Source organism: Diceros bicornis, chromosome 11 (assembly GCF_020826845.1).
Source record: "Diceros bicornis minor isolate mBicDic1 chromosome 11, mDicBic1.mat.cur, whole genome shotgun sequence".
Taxonomy (NCBI): Eukaryota; Metazoa; Chordata; class Mammalia; order Perissodactyla; family Rhinocerotidae; genus Diceros; species Diceros bicornis.
In genome coordinates this window covers 42,849,001-42,871,468 of record NC_080750.1, presented here as the reverse complement: position 1 = coordinate 42,871,468, position 22,468 = coordinate 42,849,001, and the positions used below count along the sequence as shown (strand labels likewise).

General features: G+C 34.3%; 1 protein-coding gene across 2 annotated transcripts in view; it reads right to left on the bottom strand.

Moving 5' to 3' along the window:
• Positions 1-22,468, bottom strand: part of RBM46 (RNA binding motif protein 46) — a 47,466-nt gene that overhangs the window by 21,699 nt on the left and 3,299 nt on the right. For both annotated transcript variants that reach the window (XM_058549781.1, XM_058549780.1), the window contains exons 2-4: positions 11,743-11,904; positions 10,124-10,591; positions 8,817-9,599 (exon numbers count right to left, since the gene is read on the bottom strand). In XM_058549781.1, the coding sequence (XP_058405764.1) occupies positions 8,817-9,599; positions 10,124-10,591; positions 11,743-11,893 (1,402 nt within the window). In that variant the 5' untranslated portion in view covers positions 11,894-11,904. The remainder of the gene's footprint in view (positions 1-8,816; positions 9,600-10,123; positions 10,592-11,742; positions 11,905-22,468) is intronic.

Below are 22,468 nucleotides of genomic sequence, written 5' to 3'. Positions count from 1 at the left end.
TACTCGTCATTTCCCATTGCCTCAATTCCTTCAACTTAAAATTTGAATCCTTGTGTATTTTACATATTTTTAATAAGTCACCTCATTATCTTTCATGGAATGAGGCAGGGATGAAAGACGAAAGTGAATAACCCATCCATTACCAGTAATAAAGACAGAGAAAGACAGAGGGAAGATTAATATTCTACTTAGGTCAGCATGCTCCATCAATATGAGACAATGCCATCGCTCCCCAGTAAGCAACTGAGATGAGGGGAAGTTGAACATCTTTCCATCTTTTCCTCAATTGGGTTTTATAATAGGGCTTTAGAATGTTTGTAAACTCCCTGCACTGATGAACCACTTATCTAAAGATCATCCCAGGATAAATAAATAAATATAATTAAATAAGGCAATTATATTTGGGATTAGTTTCAATTTATTCATACCTCATATCTAAATATAAATATTTGGGAGTTAACTAGAAAAATTTTTCTTGTTATAGAAAAACTCTCAAAATAGAATATCAGATTGAAAGAACTGAAAATAAAAATCATTACCTGAAAATTCAGATAAAATCTAAAGACAATGAAATAATACCCCTATTTACCAATTCAAATGAAAGAGTACCTGACATCACCAACCTACTTTACGAGGCATGAGAGGATTGATGAAAAAGCCTGTCCATACCCCTCCCCAAGCCATGTTCACTAATGCAGCAACTCCTTGCTTGTAGCATAAACTATAATAAATAAAAATAAATAAACAATAAATAAAAGTGTAAAGATCTTTTAAAATCAAGAAAAGTGAGATTTCAAAAAAAGCTGATGCATAAATGAGCAGATGATTGCAAAAAGAAGAGGCACAGATATCCTATGTGCATTTCAATACAAGAACTTAAAAATCTTAAGTCTACTACTAAGTAAATAATAGGGAAAAAATTTAAGAAATAAAGAAGAAGGGAAAACAACCATGGCTATCTCATCATATTTAAAAATCCCCCTCAGAAGCTTTCATAGGGTAAGTAATCCTATCTTGCTTAGTATCTCCTCTTTTCCTCTAGTTCTTAAGGTATTCTTAAGATGATACCAATGCTTTGGTATCATCACTATTTCTATACTACTTGATACACCTAAATTTCATACCAAGAAATCTTTCAAGGGATTCTTTATCACTTAAGGAAACCGGATTTGTGATCTCTCAAGGAAACATATGTAGACACATAATACATACAGGTGAGACATTTAAATTAGTAAACATTTCCCTGCTTGAATTATTTATTTTTTGCCTTTGATAAAAATTATAACTTTACAGTGCAGAATACAATTTTAAACCTGCTTTCCAAAGATTCATAATAGCTTACTTGGAACCTTGTAAATTCTGCGCCGAAAATAATCCAATACTTTCATAAACCCACAATTAAAGATCTGGTGACCCTTGGAACAAAAATTAACATAGCAGTGGAAGAAACGAAAAGTCATACACATATATGGCACACATGCTGCAAATTTATTTGTTTACCCCATAATCTGGCCAGTAAACAGGCAGAACGGAACACGTATTGTGGAAGCAAATGTAACAAGAAAAAAATTAAGATCTAATGGGCTTGCAGTCTTACAAAAATACACACACAAAAACAGGATTGCAAAAAAAAAGAAAGTAAAGTATCTCTAGTAATCTAGTAATAACTACCTTAGAAAACATAATGAAAGAAAATCAAAATGCGTAAAAAAAAAAAAAGTGAAGTAAAGGTCACCATAGACGTCTACCGTATAAAAGAAGCTGGAGTTATCCATCTTAGTTTACATTTTTTTATTTATTCAAGTGTCAATCCCTTGAATTAATTTATGTATAAAAATCAAGCTATACTGTTTAAACACACAACAAAAGAGGGGTTTCAGAGTACACTTACCAAATTATCAGGCAATACAATTACAACAAATTGATGTTTTCTGATGATTGCATTCCTATATATGTTACTTTCTAACCTAAAGTTATAGATATAATTACAGTAGAAATCATTATCAGTGTGGTATACAGATTATATTTACTGAGTCAAAGCAATGCAGGAAGGCATTTAGTTAGCCAAGTAAGTCATTTTCTTAAAATATACTGTTGCATATATATAAAAATCCATATACAGGCCATTTTTATGGCTCAAATATCACTTACTATGAGAAAAATAATGGCCCACAAGTAACTAATATATCTTTAACAAATACTACAAATTTAAGGAACAAGAAAATCCAAGCAGTTATTAATATTCTGGTGATATACAACTTCTAATTAGTTTAGCAGGCTAATGTTTTTTATTTTGTTTTCTTTTGTTTTGAACGCGCAGAGGGAAGTGCACATTCTTGGAGGTAATGCACTATCAGGTCTTGGATAGAGGATCTATTACCCTAGCATAGAGGATGAATTGCTCTAGGATAGACGATACATCTGAAATTAACTAATAAGAGTAGATACTACATTCAATCTTAACCAAAAGGCCTGGAAGCCATTGACAATAATTTTAAAGTGGTTAAAAGCGCAGATGATCACTTGAATAAATTCATTAAAGTAAAACCATTTTCCTATCTCCATTTACTACTAATCCATTCATTAAATTATATTGTTATAGCATAAGCAATTATTGTTCACTAGATATTAAAAAGGAAGCAGAAATAACGGCATGATAGGCTTAAGACGAAGTACACCTTCTCACACAGTTTTTACTGATTCTAAACCCAAAAAAAATAAGTAAGCCATAGAGAAGAGAAAATCTATATACCATTGAAATTCCTTTTAAAGACACATTAAAAAATATATTTAGGCGACACCATGTGGCAAAATTATGAATTGCTGCTGACATCTAAGAATGGAACCTATATGCAAAATTTATTGTGGTATTCGATAGAAGTGGGGAAATTTACAAACTATTATTTTTTAAAATATTAAATGACAAAATCAGATGTTAAATTTACAAATTAATAAAGCAGTACTATTGTTAAAACTAATGTATTAGAACAAGTATTTTAGGAAGGTATCAACCAAAGATACTAAGAAATTATAAGATAAAGGATCAAGCATGATAAAATAAATGTATAAAATAAATGAAATCACATGATCACATCAGCCAGTTAATAACTATGAAACAAATACTGGTCACATGATATGTTTTAACACACATCATTATTTTCCTAGAATCTCTGTTACAAAAAGAAAACTAATTTCCAAACTTTTAAGTAATTAACTTGTTTTATAAAATCTTGGTTTTGATTATAATTAATTGACAAATTCAGGTAAGGAAATAATCAAAAAACAATTACTTGTCATCGTGCAAATAAAATACGTGACTGACTGAATCCTTCATTTTTTTATCCAGTTGTTCTGCTGTGAAACAGACAGATATAAGCTTCGAATTGTATAAAAGAAAGGATATTAAACTGGTAATTCTTGCAAAAGCAACTCTTGGTTTTAAACTATTTGAACTCAAATATGTATCTCGGTAGACATAAAAAATATGTCAAGTATTACTTTTGGTCATTCCTAAGATTTCTGACCATATTTTAAACAAAACCATAATTTGGGGGATAAAGGAGTCCTTAGAGCTCACCAAGTAAAACCATGATATTTTAGAGGTGAAGGCATGGAGGTCCACAAAGAGTAAATGATTCACTTGTCATTCCAAGGTCACAATTCACTGGTGGCTGAGACTACAGATTCTTGTACTTTTACTTGATTATAAGCTGTTTCTCTCACAGTACTAACTCCATAAAAATGATGGTCCATTAATACAAATGTTAGTAAGATAAGAATTATGAGTAATACCAGATGATGGTCTTCCAGAAAAAAATAGTAAGTTTCAAAAGGAATAGAAATACATTTTCATGAGCACTGGGCCCTAAGGGTCAAAGACACATAGTTGAGTTAATGGAATTTTCATCTCACCACTTGGTCATATGAAAACAAATGTATAAAATGTTAATACTGATCCTACTTCTTATTTAACTAGGTGAATTTTAAAGCAAATTCAGCAAATTATTTTTGTTCTTTAAAATATCAGTTTGAAATATCATCAAAGTTAGATCTGCAATTAAAACTGGAAAGGAAAGAATAACTTTCTAAAAGTTATTATTTTTCTTCTAATTATTTATAATAATAAATTTCATTATAATACAACCATTATATTATAGCTACCCAAAGTGTCTCCTAAAATTATTTCTTAAATTTAGAAAAAAAAACTGGAGATGGTTTCTCTTTGTTACAAAGCAGTTTATTGGCAATTTTTTTAGACTGAAATTTTATTTTTGCATTTCTGCCCATCAACCTGGAAATGATAGCTCATAAGAAAAAAAGCATCAATTATTTTTCTCATTAAAAAGTTTCAGAATAGTATACCTTCATCCTGCAGTGTCTTCTATTTCATAACTTTCAACCAAGTTACAGTGATAACAAAAAACAAAACCTAATAATTTAAATGATATTAAAGCGATAGCAAACATAATGGCCATCATGCTTAGAATATATATATGCTAAATATTTTGCCTCTCAAAGACCAGAAAAAATTAGAGTCTAATGATGTATGTCATTACAAAGTCAAATATGAGAAATAATATGCAACTCAGCCACAAAATGAATATTGAAAAAAGAAAGTACAGAAGATAATTAAAAAGATAAACATTCACACATTTTAAAATGATCCACACAAATCAGGATGGATTCATCTAGAAAAAGATTACTTGCTCAGAGGAAAAGCAAGTACAATTAACACAGTTGTACTAAAAAGAGACTTGCAAAGTTTTAAAAAGCAGGACTGATGAAATTTCAAATAACTCAAGTCCACAGCTTTTCAATTTCTAATTCTTAAAATCTGACTGAAATCACCAAAGCCAACACTATATAGAACTGTTTGCCATTAACCAACCACCATGCTATTTTTCTACTAGGTGTTTGCTCATGTTGTACCCCTCTCTGCCCACACACTCTAGACTTACAACTCAGATCAGGCAGAGGTGTGCCTTCTTTTGTACTCCCAAAATAACCTATGCATAGAGTTTGTCTCTGCCTTCTTCAGTAGACTGTAACTCCTTAAGAGCAAAAACAATGTTCTATTTATCGTTAGCTCCCAATTGCTTAGGAAAGTACACTTAGCACAGGAAAGGCATTCAAAAAAGATTCAAAGTGCTCAAGAAAGAACATTTTAATTAAACTTCATCTGTCATGACCAAAATAACAGTGCACAAGTCAGATGAAATTAAACCGATGGCACAAGCTGGTTTGTGACAGAGGTTCTTCACCCGTTTTAAAGCTTTAGGTGGTCACACAAGTGAAAAACTACCACTTGCATCAGTATTACACAAACATAGAAATGAGAAAAGAAATGCCTTGCCTACAATTATTTGTTAATAAATTATTTAACAAGGTGAATTATCAACACACACTGAGGCTACCTCCCTCCTTCCAGTAAATATTCTCCAGGACTTTCTTCTTCAAAACTATAACTCAGGACTTTCCTCTGTCTCCTTGATTTTGCTTATTTCACTCCCAGGTGGTGAAGAATCCTCCAGAGGAAAGCAGTGGCAATATTGGAAGGCACGGATTCAAAACAGAGGCAAAGTTTTAGGAAAAGCAGGATTATTCACACTGATCATCTGATCCATTATTAAACAAGTACAAAATTATGAAATAGAAAAGGCTTACTTAAAAAGATGTGATATTGAATGACCCAAGATGTCTCCACACATCAAATATTTAGTATAGACTCTATCTCCTAGCCCCCAAGTCTGTATTCTACCCATTAAACCCACTGAGAATCCGTCTTATTACACGTTTCTAAATACAACCAGGTGATACACTTCTTATCCTACTGGTTGGGTGATAGTTCCCAATGAGGTTAGGGAAGTTATTCTACGACATTATGAAAGTAAACATAGTCTCTAACTTCGAAGTAAAAAAAATGAGGGTTCAATTTTGGCATTAACCCCAGCTTTCAGCTTTTCTTCTGATAGGGGTATTTTGCTTAAAATAGAGCTCACTTTAAATGGGACCAAAACACCCCAAAATATTTTAAAAATTGATTTTAAGGTACTGTATACCAAGAACTTCTGGGATTCTGGTAAGAGGACTAAATGGTCACCAGAAGTAAATTCTCTGATTTCTAGTACTCATTTAGGTGCCTGTTATCCCTTAAAAAAACTTCTATTTTCCTATTAACACCAATGATAGTCATTTAACTAAATAAGGTCAAATTTTTTTCTCTCTTATTTTCCAAATTTCAAAAATGGGCAAGGTAATCCCAAAACAATAGAGCCAAAAGATTATTTAATACTTAATGAACTACACTAGAGGGACTCTGGGAACCAACCTCTCAAGACACCTCAGAAAAATTCAATGCTTGAAACATGTAAATATTTAGCAGGATATCAATAACACACTAGTCCTTCCCCTCTAAGAACACACCACTACCACCAACTGATCTCGACCCTGAACCATCCAATGAAACACCGCAACTTTTATCTAAAGGAAATTGCACCTAAAAAGGCAACAACTCTTTAGAGCCCAGAGGCTCCAATGTTAACAGAAGGAAAAAGCAAGCCAGAACATTGCTACAACAATATTCAATTTATTCTTAACCTGCCATGTGGCAACATGAAACTTCCTGGTTGTCTATGGCTCCTGCCCCTACTTAATGATCTCTGAAGGCCTGACACTTGTTTTCTGATCAAAGATTCCTAGACCCCTGATCCCTAACTCATCCACTTCCCCGAATTCTCTCTCTTTCTCCTCAGTTGTCTCTAACTCAACCTTCACTCATATTTCTAGTCAATCACAGTAAGGATTTTTGTGTTACTGTCTATAATAAGGCCTAAGGCTTTGTATACTGCATCCAAACAGGCCCTAGTGTTTAACTGAAATTTTTGGCTTATATTTGGATCTTAGCTCCTCTCTCTGATGGTGAATAGAAACTGAGAAAACATATAAAACATGAACTGTTCAATTTTTTATTATAAGCACCTTTGATGTAAGGTTGATAAAATCTGAAATAGAGACTAAAGCAGACTGCCTGTGCCCTCTAAAAATTTCATTTACTGAAATGAATTTTATTCCTAATTAACATAATCAAGTGGAGAACACTGTACCTGAACAGGGGTTTTCTTTGGGAACTACAGGTCAGTATGCATTAACCATGGCCCAAAGACTCAAGTAAAAAACATCTTAATAATGGAATTAAAAGCTGATGAAAAACCTCTGGTTCCACATAACATCTGATCTTCTTTATGGGATAACCAGATAGTCAAACCATGTCTAAACAGAAAAACTGACATAAAATAAACAAAGAAGACTATGCTTTAAGAATCTTGGAAATTTAAGTTAAATTTGTAAAAGAAATAAGTGGGGATAGGAAAAAAAAAATGTTTCAGCATTATCACATTAGATCAGACACAAGTACCCTGGGAAAATCTTGCTCAGCAACTAATTACCTATATATATTTCACTCCAAAAGAATAACTTGACCCATTTTTCTCTCAGAACCCTAATTTGAATAATTTGCTACCCACTTAATTTTATTTTTAACTTATATTATCTTTATTAAAAGAAAAATGGAAGGCTTCTATTTTGTGCATTAATGAAAACCCTATCTAAGAATTTATTAACTTAGATGATTATAAAACTGCCAAATATTTCCAAACTAATAATTGAGGACACTACTGAAAAGTTTCTTTGAGGGGAACCCTACCTTTAGCCCCAAAATTCTGACGAGCTCTCCAAATCAGAATCTCCTAAAACTATTCATAATACCATGATGGATAAGCAAGTCTACACAATGTATAAAAATTACTCTCCCTTTTGTCAATGTTTTTCCTTTTTGACTGTCTTCTCTTAAAAAATTTGAGAATATCAATTTTAAATAGATATAAGCTTCAGTAGTATGGTTATGCAACCATATAACAAATCAATTTTAAGCTAAGAGTTTGACAAATATAATCAAGAAACAATTACAATCCTTAACAAGAGACCTTTCTTCTTTATTGTTGATTTTCAAGAACCTACTATTCTTCTAATAAATATTTTGGGCACAAAGTAATCACCAACTGAAATCTATAACTGCATTAAAAAATAGAAAAATGGGGGGGGCAGGGAGAGGGCTAACATAATAGTAAAAAACAGGCAGTAGGAAAACATCAGAATGATAGTACATCTCTTCCTTCACAATGACAAATATTTAGTTACCATATGGCCCAAAGCCTTTCTTAATTATCCCTCAAATCCTTTAGAGAAACTTACTTTTTTTTAAAGCATGAAATTAAAGAAGAGAATGGTCATAAACATCTCTGAATGATGCTTTTTGTCTTTCATGAGTAATAATAACAAATTTCCAGATTGGTGAGCATAAGGCTGTGTCTACACACGACCCATCTGAAATGCCTCTGATTTTACCAACTCTGTATCCCTGACCCCAAAAAAGATTATCGTCTAGACTTCACCAAAGATGCAGGGACATTTTCATAAATTGGTTTAAATAACAAATCTTGTAACACATATAGAAATTATTATTCCAAATGAGGATTAGTCATTACAAAAACAATAAATTAATGAAACAGGATCATGAACTCTAAAGTAAATCAAAATCAAATTTTCCCCTAAGTAACATTTAAAAAGCTTAATATAGGAAGATTATACAAGAGAAAAATCTCAACCAAATTTACCATGAATTCATAAAATTGAGGTAAAATGTATGTTAAATATTTACACTAATGTTGAGTTCAAAATAAGTAAATTTATATATAATCTATAATAATATTTCCTAATTTCATATTCTACAGTATTATCTAAAGTATTTTTAAACTTACCCAAATGAAGTAATGTAAACTGGGCTGCCAGTTCCTTTGCATCTTCTAATGTAGTACAGAGTTTGTCTGGCATGAAGTAACTCTGGGATCCATTTGCAATAGCAGGAATAACGATTTTATACACCAAGAGTACTTTCCCATCTTGACTTGTTGTTGAATATAAATAATATTCTGGTGGTGCCCAATTATTTTTGTTGCAGTAATAATCCAAATGCATTACTGCAGAATTGAAATGACTGGATTTTAAAGAATACATACTAATTGGAGTAAGCTTTGTTCCAGGAAAAAATGGATAAGTGCATCTTTCAATTTCAGGGGGGCTTGGGCTATGCTGACCATTGAGACGAGCTGGAAGAGTTGGGGGCTTGCCTACAGTTTTTGGATGGCTCTCTTCTTTGTTAGCAAACACAATCAGGTTTTCAGAATTGGGGCTAATCTGACCGTTAAGATGCTGTCTCCAAGTGTTTTCTTTATTTACTGGTTTTGCCAGTGTTACCTCAATACTTGCTCCATCAATGCATTTTCCATTCATAACAGACATAGCAGTCACTGCATCTTCTCGGTTGAAAAAGTGAACAAAAGCATAATCTCTAAGTTTCTTTACTCGTTCAACTGCACCAGGTTTGAATTTATTGAATTCTGCTTTAATTGCTTCCTCTGTAGTTGAGATCATTAAATTTCTTACATAGAGAACTTTAACTCTCTGCATGGTTTCCTCATCAACCTCTTTCTCTGGGTCAGCCCAATCTACCTGAATGGTATGGCCCCACAGTTGGAATGTTCCTGTAAAAAAGAATAAATTCATCTGAAGATAATTAAAACAAATAAAAGTCAAAAACTGTTAAGAACACTGTTTCTGCAAAGAAGCAGAAACTCAAATACATATCAATATATTTGGTTAAGCAATAGTTTCCTACTCATACGAAAGTTTTTACTAAGGTAAACCTAGCCAGAACTTATGGTAGAGTTAATTTTAAGAGTCAACAGAACAAATATACTTCAAAGATAGACTTTTATTAGAAGAATTAGGTACTATCCTTTGGATTTTTCAAACTATGATTAACAGCTCAGAAAAAGTATATACATTCAGTAAATCAGTAAATTACTATAAATAATGACTCATTTTATAGGAACTACTTCTTGTCTTTCAGAATCATTTGATTTACGTTACTTCCTTACTCAAACAATCTTTATTCCTCTTTAAAGGCATTACATATATTCATATCTTGATCTATGAGATACTGTCATTCTTCCATATTTATAACAAGTTTAGTATGAAAAAATAACCTTTAAAAGGATAAGTTTACCTGGAATTAGTTTCCTCCTAGCCATAGCAGCAGCTCTGTGAGATTCATATTCAACAAATGCAAAACCTCGATTTTTGGTCTTATCAGTTGCACTTGGATAAACAATGACATCTACAACTCCTTCTGTAACTTTCTTCATTTCATCCAAAATTTCTTCTTTCTTCTTTTCCTTGGGAATAGCTCCAATAAATAATCTGCAATTATCCAAGCTTACACACACACCAATAAACTTCCCTGGTCGAATCTCATAATTATTAAGAATTCTGATGGCTAACTGGGCTTCTTCTTTTGTAGTGTACATCACAAAAGCATAGCCTCGATTTTCACCACTAAACTCCATCATAAGTCGAAATTCATATATCTTCCCAGCTCTTTCAAATACAGGAACTAACTCATCTTCATACATATCACGAGGTATTTTTCCTACAAAAACTTCACAGCCTCTAGGTGGAGGTGGACCTTCCCAACCTGAAAGACAAAAATAGACAGATAAATTCTAATAAGATATTCATATTCACAATTTAATCACTCATTCATTCCATAAATTTACTGTGAGCCTCCTATGTGCCATGCACTATTCTAGGCGTTGTGGATACAACAGTGAACAAAATAGAAGCCTCTTCTCTCATGAAGCTTTTATTCAAAAGAAAACAGAGACAATAAGTGCTATGAAGAAAAATAAAGCCACAGAAGGGTGATATCTTTGGTAGAGTAGTCAGGTCAATCTTCTCTGAGCACATGAAGTTTAAGCAGAGACCTGAATGAAACGAGGGAATGAGCCTTGAGGATGCATCAAGAAGAAAAACAAGTGCTTTATGTGTTAAAACAACACAGAGCACACAGGACGACACGGCTAACGTGCACTTGAGGGAGGAGTAAAGAGGTAGGTGATGTGGCCACCAATGTAGCTAGAGGCCAAGATTTTATTTTAAGCCTGACAGAAAGTTAACTGGAGGGTTTTGAGCAAAGAAATTGCACTGGCTATTGGTAGAAAGACAAAACATTTTCTCTATTTACCTGTGTGCATCTGGTTTGCATCTAGTATAAAAGCTACTCCTCTACTCACTGCTCTTTCCAATTCCTCCCAAAACCACCTTCCCTTTAACAGCTAGAGTACCCTTTTCCCCACTGATCCAATCCTGACTTCTTTCTAAACCCAACCCAACTTCTTTCTCAACTGCTTCTTAAACCAAAGGCAGAGTTTAAAAAAATGTGAGGGTAAGACATGTGTAACATACATAATCTACCTCTTTTCCCTCACAACAGTAAAAATTACTGCTAAGCTCTTAAAGCAGTTACAAGGAAAGAGCTATTGTTTGGGATACCTGTGGAGATGCACACCTAACGGAATTAACCACATTAAAGATTCCGTTTTTCTGAACATAAACAAATCCACACCCAGGGACCAGCCCAGTGGGGTAGTGGTTAAGTTTGCATGCTCCACGTCAGCGGCCTGGGGTTCACAGGTTCAGATCCCTCAAACCTACACACCACTAGTCAAACCATGCTGTGGTGGCGTCCCACATACAAAATAGAGGAAGACTGGCACACATGTTAGCTCAGGGACAATCTTTCTCACCAAAAAAAAAAAAAAAAAAAGAGGAAGAACAAATCCACACCTGGAGGAGGACCACCAAATTTCCTTTGCCCATTTTCTTGAACCATGTTGTAACCAGTCTTTTCCATCAAAGCAAGTAATGCTGCTTCATTCTGAGTACCAGTTCGGACTTTACCGCATCCATTTGCTCCATCTATGTTTTCTTCATTCATGGTTGCACTTCCTAAAACAAAGTTTAAAAACAGTGTTTATCACATGGAGCACCAGGAATCTATGAAGCATTTCTTTGGGTTGCAAGAAACCAAAGATAGTTGTGGTCACTACATTTGGTAATTACTGTGGTCCTGCCCCCAAAATTCGTCTCTACAGTGGAAGCCAGAAACTTCTTTTAATGTCACTGATGAATTAATAAGCAGTACCTTTAGAAGCCCTATGCCACAAGAAATGGAAGTGAAAGTGAAAAAGAGAAAGGAACAACAAAAAAAGAGTGGGAAAACAGAAGCGAAAGGGAGTTGGAGAAGAAAAAAGAAAGCAGGAGTAACAAAATAAATATACTACCATCAATGAATATACATGATCACCGCCAATCTATACAGCCCAAGGTTTAAATTATTTTATCATACAGGCCAACTGGATTTTTCTGTGCCTTATACTTGTCAGATACATGTAACCTGATGCCAATACTGCTCATGCTGTCAGCAATCCACAAGAGCTCTACCAGTTATCAGAAATTAAATAGATGCCTGGAATAAGTAAACAGAGCTTCAAATTAGCCCCTGTTCCTATCAACTGGAGAAGTTACGAGAGAGAGCAGGAATCAAAACCACTTGTTCTCTGAGCAGAAACAGGAGCTACTGTGATTTCCAACTAGCATCAGCTTAAGAAACTCACATCAATGGTTGGGCAGGAGCTTGGGAAGAGCTGAGATCTATATTGACTACTGTATATAAAAATGTGTTTTTTTTTTAAATGAACTTATTTACTATATCCTCAGGCTGACAGAAAAATCACACTGATCCTAAAGTTCAATACTGTGATTTATTCTGTTTCTTAATTTTATGTCTCATTTGATGTTACCACAAACAAATACAAAAATTAAAATCCACAGTATGGGAAATGTACTGCGAAAGCTATTCTGGGTTTCAATACAACTTTCCTAATTATAAATGGAAACCAAGTCATTGTAGCACAGCATTTTACAAAGTATGAAAATTTCAACCACAGCACCTCAATTTCAGACTTAGCTCTGCCACTTCCTAGCCCTGCAAGCTTGGGCAACTTATTCAGTTTCCTTACACCTAGTCTTTTCATTTGTAAAAGAGGAGTACCAATACAAGTTATCACAAGGTTGCTGTCAGGATTAAACGAGGCAATGCATGCAAAAGGCTTGTTGAAATTACATAAGGCCAAATCAAGGTTAGTTTTGATAAATACTAGAGAATAGCGCATCTTAATTGTTCATGCACCTGTATTGTTGACAAAGGCTGCACATTTTTTGTTTTGGTTGTTGTTTTTTTTCCAGAAACACCTTTCATTTTCTCAAAGGTGGAGGAGTGGGTGTGACGTGGCAGATACATACCTAGGGAAGAGCGGATAGAGGGTAGGAGTGGAGAGGACATCACCAAAGAATCACTGCTCTAGAGTAAGCGGAACTGTTCCTGCACTTATCCTCACTAGTACTTAGTACAGCACAGTGGCTCAGCAGCCAGACTGCCTAGATTCAAATCCCTTCTTTTCACTTACTAGCTACATAATTTTTTTTTTTTTTTTTTTTTTTTTTTTTTTTTTTTTTGTGAGGAGATCAGCCCTGAGCTAACATCCGCCAATCCTCCTCTTTTTTTGCTGAGGAAGATGGCCCTGGGCTAACATCCGTGCCCATCTTCCTCCACCTTACATGGGACGCCGCCACAGCATGGCCTACCAAGCAGTACTTCGGTGCGCGCCCGGGATCCGAACCAGCGAACCCCGGGCCGCCGCAGCGGAGCGCGCGCACTTAACCGCTTGCGCCACCGGGCCGGCCCCTAGCTACATAATTTTAAGTAAGTTATTTAGCGTCTCTATACCTCAATTTCCTCATCTGTAAAATGTAAATAACAACACTGCCTATATTGCAGTTTTTATAAATATTAAATCAGTTACCTATTATTAAAAAAAAAAAAAAACCCTCCAGGACACATTTTTTGGCCTTGAACACAAATACTAATTTTTATGTACATATTGGAACCTTCAAATCATTAAATATCTGCAAATAACTATAGCTTAGAATCTAGACATTCAATTTATCTTTAGGTAATTGATTTCAGAACAAAACTGTGACACCAGATAGAGGCTGAGAATAACAATTATAAGAGATTCAGTTTATTTTGTAGGCTTATTATAAACGCCAGGGAATTTCTATACATTATCTATTTCTAGTCTCTCAACTACTGGAAGGGAGTCAAAACCTTTCTAAAAGAAAATCATTTCCACAGATGAAAAAACCGAGGCTAAGAAAGATAAATTATCCAAGATCACAGAGCCACGAAGTGGCATAGACAGAATTCAAACCTAGGTCTGCTTGATCTCAAACATCTCCTCCTGCCAAGAAAATGATTTTGACATACTTTTTGCCACAATGTCATCTTAAAAAGTCCCTCAAGGAACAAAGAAGCCCCCCAAATTAACTTTTATGCAACTAAAATATTCAGAAATTATAAATAGATATATTAAAATTAGGTGAACTCTAAAGTACTTCCCCAGTTTTAAAATATCTGAATTTCTCTGAGTGATGATGAATATAGCTACAAATCTATATCATATACACCACATACAATCTTTTTATAATCTTTAAAGCTCCTTCCAAGCTGTTACAGTGCATCCAATGAAGTAATTCTGAAGAAAACAAGGCAAGAAAGTAGTTCACACATGCAGTTTCTGCCATGGATCTCATTTCCTTAAACTCAGTAGCCCAGTTTTCTTTATTAAGTTAAGATTCATTTATCAAACTGCCTAATGAACGTAAGTATTGAGAATGGGATGCTCAATAGGCATCTTGAACTCAACACATCCAAAACTGAATGTCATTTTATCTTCCAAACCTGTTCCTTCCTATTTTACCCTCTCTCCATCAATTCATCCATTCAAACAATAAATGGCACCACAACCATACTCACTCTCCTCCAAACTGTCACAATCAGAAACTTGGAAGTTAACCCGGAGTCCTTCCTTTGACTCATAGCTAATTAGTCACAAAGACCTGCTTAGTTTACCTTCTAATATCTCTGGAAGTCAGTCTTTCCCTGTCTACCCCTACAGCCTGTTCTCAATTATTTCTTACTTGAATTAGTACTAGGTTCCTAACTGTTGTTCCAGGTTTTAGTCTTGGCCCTTCGAACAAATCTCTACAAAGCTGTCAAAGTGATAATAAAATATATCTGATTATCTTAAACTTCTACTACAAATCAAAACTAAAGGGAAAAATGAGTAAGTTTATTTTTTATTCTTTAGAATCAAGGCTCTTCTAAAAAATAAAAGCCTCAAAAGAAAATACTACCTGATTATTTTTGCTACATAAATATTAACTATTTTGGAAGGCAAAAAAATGCCACAAAATTAAGACAGAAAATTACAAATGGGAAAATGTCTGCAACAAACAGAATAAAAGGCTAATTTCTTTAAATTAAAAAGAGCATGATGTCATAATTAAGAGCAAACTCAGGTACCTAAATGACTGCTTAAATGTGAATCCTGGTTCTCCCCCCTTACCAGCTGTGACTTTGGGCAAATTTGGCCTCAGTTTACTTGTCTCTAAAAAGTGGAAAGCAATAGTTTCTACCACACACGGTTGTTGCCAGGATTAAGAATAAAGGGCTTAAAATAGTATTTTGCATATCAGCACTATAAACGTATTTACTATATAATTTATAATAAAACAATATATAATTAATATTAATTTCTAATAAAAGAATAGTATTCTCTAATGAATTGATTAATAAAACAGTAAGAAAAACACAAATTGAAGACCAAGGACTGTAAACTCAAATTCATTCATTTGTTAAACAAAGGTTTATTAGGCACCAACTGTGTACCAGGCACTATTCTTCACATCTAGGATACACCAGTAAATAAAAGACCAAAAATCCCTCCCTCGCATAGCTTATACTCCAGGCAGGAAAATAAATGATAATAAAAGTAATAATAAATAATATATGTTAAAAGGTAATAGTGGGGGCAAAAAGAACAGGAATTGGGCACATGGGTGGGGAGAAGGCTGGCAGGAGAAGACTGTGCAATTTTAAACAGGATAACCAGTATAGGCCTCACTGAGACGGGGACATTTGAACAAAGAATTAAGGAACCTAGCCATGCAGTTACTGTGGAAGAGCATTCCACATAAATGGAAAAATGACGACAAAGGCCCAAAGTTAGAAGTGTGCATGGAACATACAAGGTACAGCAAGGGGACCAGTGTGGTAAAGCCAGGGGGAGAAGAGTAGAAGAAGAAGTCAGCAAGGCAACAAGCTGCCACATCACACAGACCTTGAAAGTCAGGTAATGAAGGACTTGAGCTTTTAAATGAGTTAAATGAGAAGCCACTGTAGATTCTGAGCACAGGAGTAATATGATCTTTCATTTTAAAAGGATTATCTGGTATCGTATGGAGAAGCCAGTAAAAGAGCAAAGGTGGAAGCAGGGAGACCAATTACAAGACCAAGACTAAAATTCAGGTGAGAGATGATGGTAGCATGGACCAGAGAGGTTGAGGCAGAGGGGAAAAGAAGTAGTCTCTGATATGAGATATATTTTGAAGGTATATCCAATAGAACTTTCTGACAGCTCAGATACGGATTGTGAGATAAACAGAAAAGTCAAGGATAACACCAAAGTTTTGGCCTGAGCAAAACTTTCTGCTTCTCTCTGAGAAGCACAGAGGTGAGGAAGGCTGAGATAGAACAGTTTTTCAGGGTAAGATCAGAGGTCAGTTTTGGATATGTTAAGTATGAGTATCCACTAAACGACCAACTCAAATGCCTACAAGGCTCTGGCAAGAAATGTTTAATGAGTGGAAAGGCCAAGTATAAGCCTCTAAGAAGTGCTATGGACTTGCTTAACTAGAAAGCCCACCCATCTGAAAAGGGCAGCAGCTACTCAACTCTAGCAAACTGTTACAATAAGGAAATTCAGTTTTCCCAGTTATGCAAAATTTTCCAACTTATCAAGAAAAGCCAAAAACTGCAGATTTTTAGGTGAAATCTCTCAATTTTTAAAATTTGAGAGCCAAAGAGCCACATTTACATACTAAAACTGCAAAGCTACATAATATATGTCATTTCCATTTACATGTGCAGATACTCACAAGCATAAAAATGGCACCACTAAAAAGTAATCTGGTGAGAAATTATATTCAAACTCAGTCCAGGGTATATTTTAGCTCCAAATCCCAATTCAAAAACTTAATGAGTCAAATTCTCACAACTCAGTTCAATTCTCTCCACATTTATTGAATGTTTTCTATGTCCAAGTCACTTGACTGGATTTTCAGTCATACTGATGACCCTAAGGGGTAGAACTGCAACCATGGGTGGATAGTGCCAGGGACAGAGTATGCCTCAATATAACCTACTAAGCAAAGAGAAGTGCACAAAGTTGGAGAGGCTGCCACAGAAGGTAGCTGCCGGCCAAATGGAAGTATTCAAACATGGGCTGGACATGCTGTAGAGATTCAAGCAAAGAGTGCATTGCTGGAACATATGGCTTTTAATATCCCTTCCAAAATTTAGTACAAAGACAGTTAAAGCACAGACCCTGCCTTAAAAAGACTTACAATCCAGGAAATAGTAATGCCATTGTCATCCAGTTAGGTGTCTTCTATGTTTTAAGTCTGCATTTTAGAGAGTAATAGCTCTACAAGAGGTTCATGGTTCCTTGAAAATAGAGTATTGCATGGTGGGAAAAAAACCAAACTAGAAATTAATTCAATTATAAAAACAATAACAAACACTGTACAGACCAAACAAAACACCTACAGACTTTCTATGGTTTAAACTCTGGGCTGTATGAGGGCAGAAATCCCACCTGTCTTCAACACTTTCCCTATTATCCACCATAGGGCTTGGTGAACAGTAGGTACTCAATAATTATTTGTTGGATGAAGAGCCTAAGAGAAAACTGAGAAAAATCCTTAACAGGACTTCATATAATGTTGGCAGGTATCCATTAAATTGGAATTATCTTTTTAGAGGGAAATTTGGCAATATTTATCAAAATCTAATATGTACATTTACTTAGTAATTCAATTCTGAAGAAATTAACCTACAGATATAGTTATACAATTATACAAAGATATATGCACAAGCACGTTCACTGAAATAATGCATATAAAAGCAAACATCTAGAAAATATCTAGTTGTCTACCAATAGAGAACTGATTCAAAAAGTATGGTATAACTACACAATGAAATGTTATGCAGTTGTTAAAGAATGGCATAGATCTGTACATGCTGATATGGAAAAATATTCAAGAAATATATGATAAAAGGTAAGTTCGAGAACAATACATTTACTATAATACCAACAGTGTGTTTTGTTTAAAGATATACATTCACAGATGCTTATATGTATAGGCATACAAAAATTCTGGAAAAATTCACAAGGAACTTTAACAGTCATTATCATTGGTAAGTAGGAATAAGGAGTCAAGGGACCTTAACTTCTCACTTTTCTGTGAATATCAAGAGCATGTGCTACTTGTACTAAAAGCAAAAAGCCCTTTCAGGGGTTTCCTGCTATTCCTTAAAGATAAAATCCAAGCTCTTTAAAAAGTCATAAAGGCCCTTTGATAATCTGGCCCAGCCTACCTCTCCAACTTCATTTCTTACCATATGTGAACAACAATACTTATCTATTTGCAATTTCTCAAATGTGCCATGTTCTCATATACCAGCTTTTGCATAGGTTGTTCCCACGGGCCTTCCTTTCTTTGCCTTTCCCACTCCTAAAATTCTCAAGGAAAACCCTCCCTTCTCAATGTACATTAGGTATTCCTTTGTTTGTACTACTATCACAGAACCCACCTCAGAGTGCTGGACTGTCAATCCCCTCCACCTCCTCTTTCCCAGCCCCGCCAGGTATCAAGTAGGATCTAGTCTTTTATTTTCAAATTTCTCCTGGGCATATGATAAATGTTCAATGAATGAGAAAAGGACGGAGAGACACTGTGATTTAACTAAAAATAACAGACCTGGGTGAGAGAAGACCTGAGTCCTGGTTCCTAGTCAAGAGACCTTTGACAAATCACTTTACAACTTTTACCTTTACTTTCCTAATCTGTGAAATTGCATTTTATGTTTATTTCTGTATTCATTTATTTAGCACATTATATACCCTGCATGATGACAGGCACTTTATATGCATTACTTCATTTAGTACTTATAATAACCCTGTGAGATAAGCATGAATCTTTTCCATTTTAAAAATAAGCTGAGACTGAGATAAAGTCACAATGCTAGTAAATTGGTAGATTAGATTCAAATCAGAGACCTGTCTGCCTAAATATTGGGCTTCTAAACCCCTACTTTATGTTACTTTCATTTTAGATATTTAATACTCTGAGGTCTCCAAAATGTGATGTGATTTGCCTGAAGTCACATAACTTAAAAATTGCAACACCAGTACCTGAATCGAAATTTTTTTCACAATAGCCTTTTTTAAACAAAATTACAACTAATCAATTATTCATGCCTTCTTTGAAAAACTATAGTATAATTTAAAAAAATAACAATAGCACTATGTATTAACTTAGAGGGAAAAAGATCCATCAACAAACACTTTTTGGAAAACCTCTAATAAAATAAAATAATTCACATTTATTAGAGACCTTAAAAATCATCTAACTCAACTACCCACCTGATGTTTGCATCTTCTTTATAATATTGCTGCAAAGCAGTCATCCACCTTATTGTGGAATTCTTACAAGAAACTCACTACCCTCTAGAGTAGGTTAACTTTGGTTAAATTTTTAAGAAAGTTCTTCCTTATAATGGTTCATACTCTCTTTCCTTGTAACTTTCATATATAGACCCTGATTATATCCTTCTAGCCAAACTGAACATGCCTCTTTCATATAACTGCATTTGAAAAGCCATTCTCCTCTTCTCCAAGCTAAACATTACCAGTTCCTTTAACTCAGTATTTCCTAACATGATGTTCCTTAGAAAATTATTCCAGGAGCTATTAACAGGCCTCAAAAATGTGTTCCATGACTAAACACATCTGAGAACCACTATACCTCCCCTCTCTTAAGAGTATCACAGTGAACATCAGCATATTTAAGGTCATGAAAAGTTTCAGTTAAAAACAAACCTTTTAGCTTGGTTTAATTTGGTGTTTCTCAAACACTTCAGCATGATACCCTAATTTTCCTTGGTATCTTTATTAACTTTCTACAGAACCATTTAGAAAATGCTGCATTAACTGCTTCTTACATGATACAGTTTCATGCTCCCTCACTACTGTGTCTCTTTTTCCTTTGAAAGCATGGTAGCCAAAACTGAAAAGTCTACTGGCACAGAGAAAGATTACACTAGTGTTCTACACAGCTGCATGATACTAATGGTTCAAATTAAGCACACTGTCAACAAAAAAAACAAATCTGCCCTAGCCTATATCGAGTAGCCAGATTTCAGAATCATACTGAACTTCATCTTATTAGATTCAATCCACCAGTTCTTCCTACCCTCTCCTCTGATCTTTCACCCACTTATGTCCCATCCATGAAATGGCCTAACTTATCCCCCTTTTCCAAGACATAACTTTCATATTTGCAAGCTTAATTAAGAGCTATCCTTCCAAATATAATCAAAAAACATCTTAAAACTGCCCTAGTCTGACCAGTGAATTGTAATAGGATTCCAAATAGTCTTAATATAGTCAACTTCTTAAGTTGTCTTAAGAACTTATTGTCTTAAACAGTCAACATTCTGTTGTCCTTGTAATGAGATAGAATATTCACTCATTAATACTATTTGGGCCCTGCTAATTCATTTTAAAAATGTATTTACATTTGAAGAACAGATGCATGTGATTTAATTCTTAAGAAACTTTTTTTTTTAAATAATAAAGCTACATGGTAAAGGCCCATCTCCAGAGAAGGTAAAAAGCTGTTCAGCTTTTCCTCAATTCCTCCTTCCATGTTCATTTCATCACAGCAGGTATTGTCTCAATTTGCTTTATATCACTTTTAGATTCTTTTAATTTAATGGCCTCACATTAAATTATTAATGGCAGAATTAGGAAATAGGAAAGAAGTCTTATCAAGGGAAAAGTCTTAAGTCTACACTATCAGCTGTGTATCTTACATTATACCTCAGGAAAGTATTTATTTATGTAACATCAAATCCAATAAATAAATCAATGTATTATTAATAGATTTGATACAAGAGATAAGGTACTCTTTGATAATGAGAACCATTAATGAGATAAAGATTAACCAAAGCAATTTTCAGGCTTCCATCTTTTAAAAAAATGCAATGTTTTTCTACCATCATTCTTTTAAAATTAAAAGCATTTTAAATGATATAATTACCTTTCTCCATTTAAGATTATTTTTACTCTAGGTTTTGCCCTTATACCATCACTGACGATTTTATAGTAAGAAAATATCAGAATTGCAAGTCTACCTTAGACCACTTCCAATTTTATACATAGGAAAACCAAGAGCAAATAAGGTAAGAGACTTGCTTAAGGTCATAAAACTAGCAATTGAAAAGACCTGGGACTCAAACCCAAAGAGATTTATAAACTCTGGCTCTCTTCCATAATTTAGTCCAGAGGGACCTTAACATCCCACAGGACACATCAGACTGGCCCATTTCACTAATACACTGATACAATGTGGAGTATAGAAAAGTGTGAGATTTATATTTTTTAAACATGCCTCAGGAAAAAGGATGAGGAAAAAACTAAGATTTCAGTTTTAGTACATTACCTTTCATATGCTATTTACTGCCTATAAAAGCAATAGATAAACATGGCTTCTGCTTCCATTTTATCCAAAATGTAGAACTGAATTTAATTAATAAATAGGACATTTTTCTTACTGTAATTCATAGCTTGCTCTAAATGGCTAATTTCTGCAACCCAAACCATCCCTGCAATTACCTTACAGACATATATTTTGGGTTAATCCATATACCTAAAGTTGTATTTTTAAAGATACACCAGTCCCCACATTAAAGACTCTTCTTACTAGAGAATGACTAGAAACATATGCTAAACTTAGTACACTTCAAGAAATATCAAAATATTACAAAAACTTGAAATTACAGCAGTATAAAACAAACTGGAGAGTCACCAATCTCATACTCTCTCTAGAGAAGAATGTGTCCTTATCTTAAAGTCTCCAAAACAAAAGTAACATATACACTTCTCATTCACAATTAAGAAAGTTTAAAAATATCTAACTTGAACACCATACTTAATTTAACCAAAATACATTTCTAAAAGAGAATTCAAGAACCTCAACTAGAGAATTACAAATCAAATCTAAAACAAGCATACAATATCTTTATAGTCATTCTAAAACATTCCAGAACGAATCTGAGAATTACCAAAATTCCAAGGAGGCAGAGCAGTCCTATACGCTATGACAAAGCTGACATACCAACTGAAGCTTCCAGGCTCAATTAGTCCTCTGCCACTTTCAGCTGTGGATTCACATTCCAAAGTGTTCTATAAACTTTTTTCCTTACCCTGCCGACCCAAGGAATCTGAGTAAAGGAAGGAGGGTCCCGAGCAAGAGAATGACATAA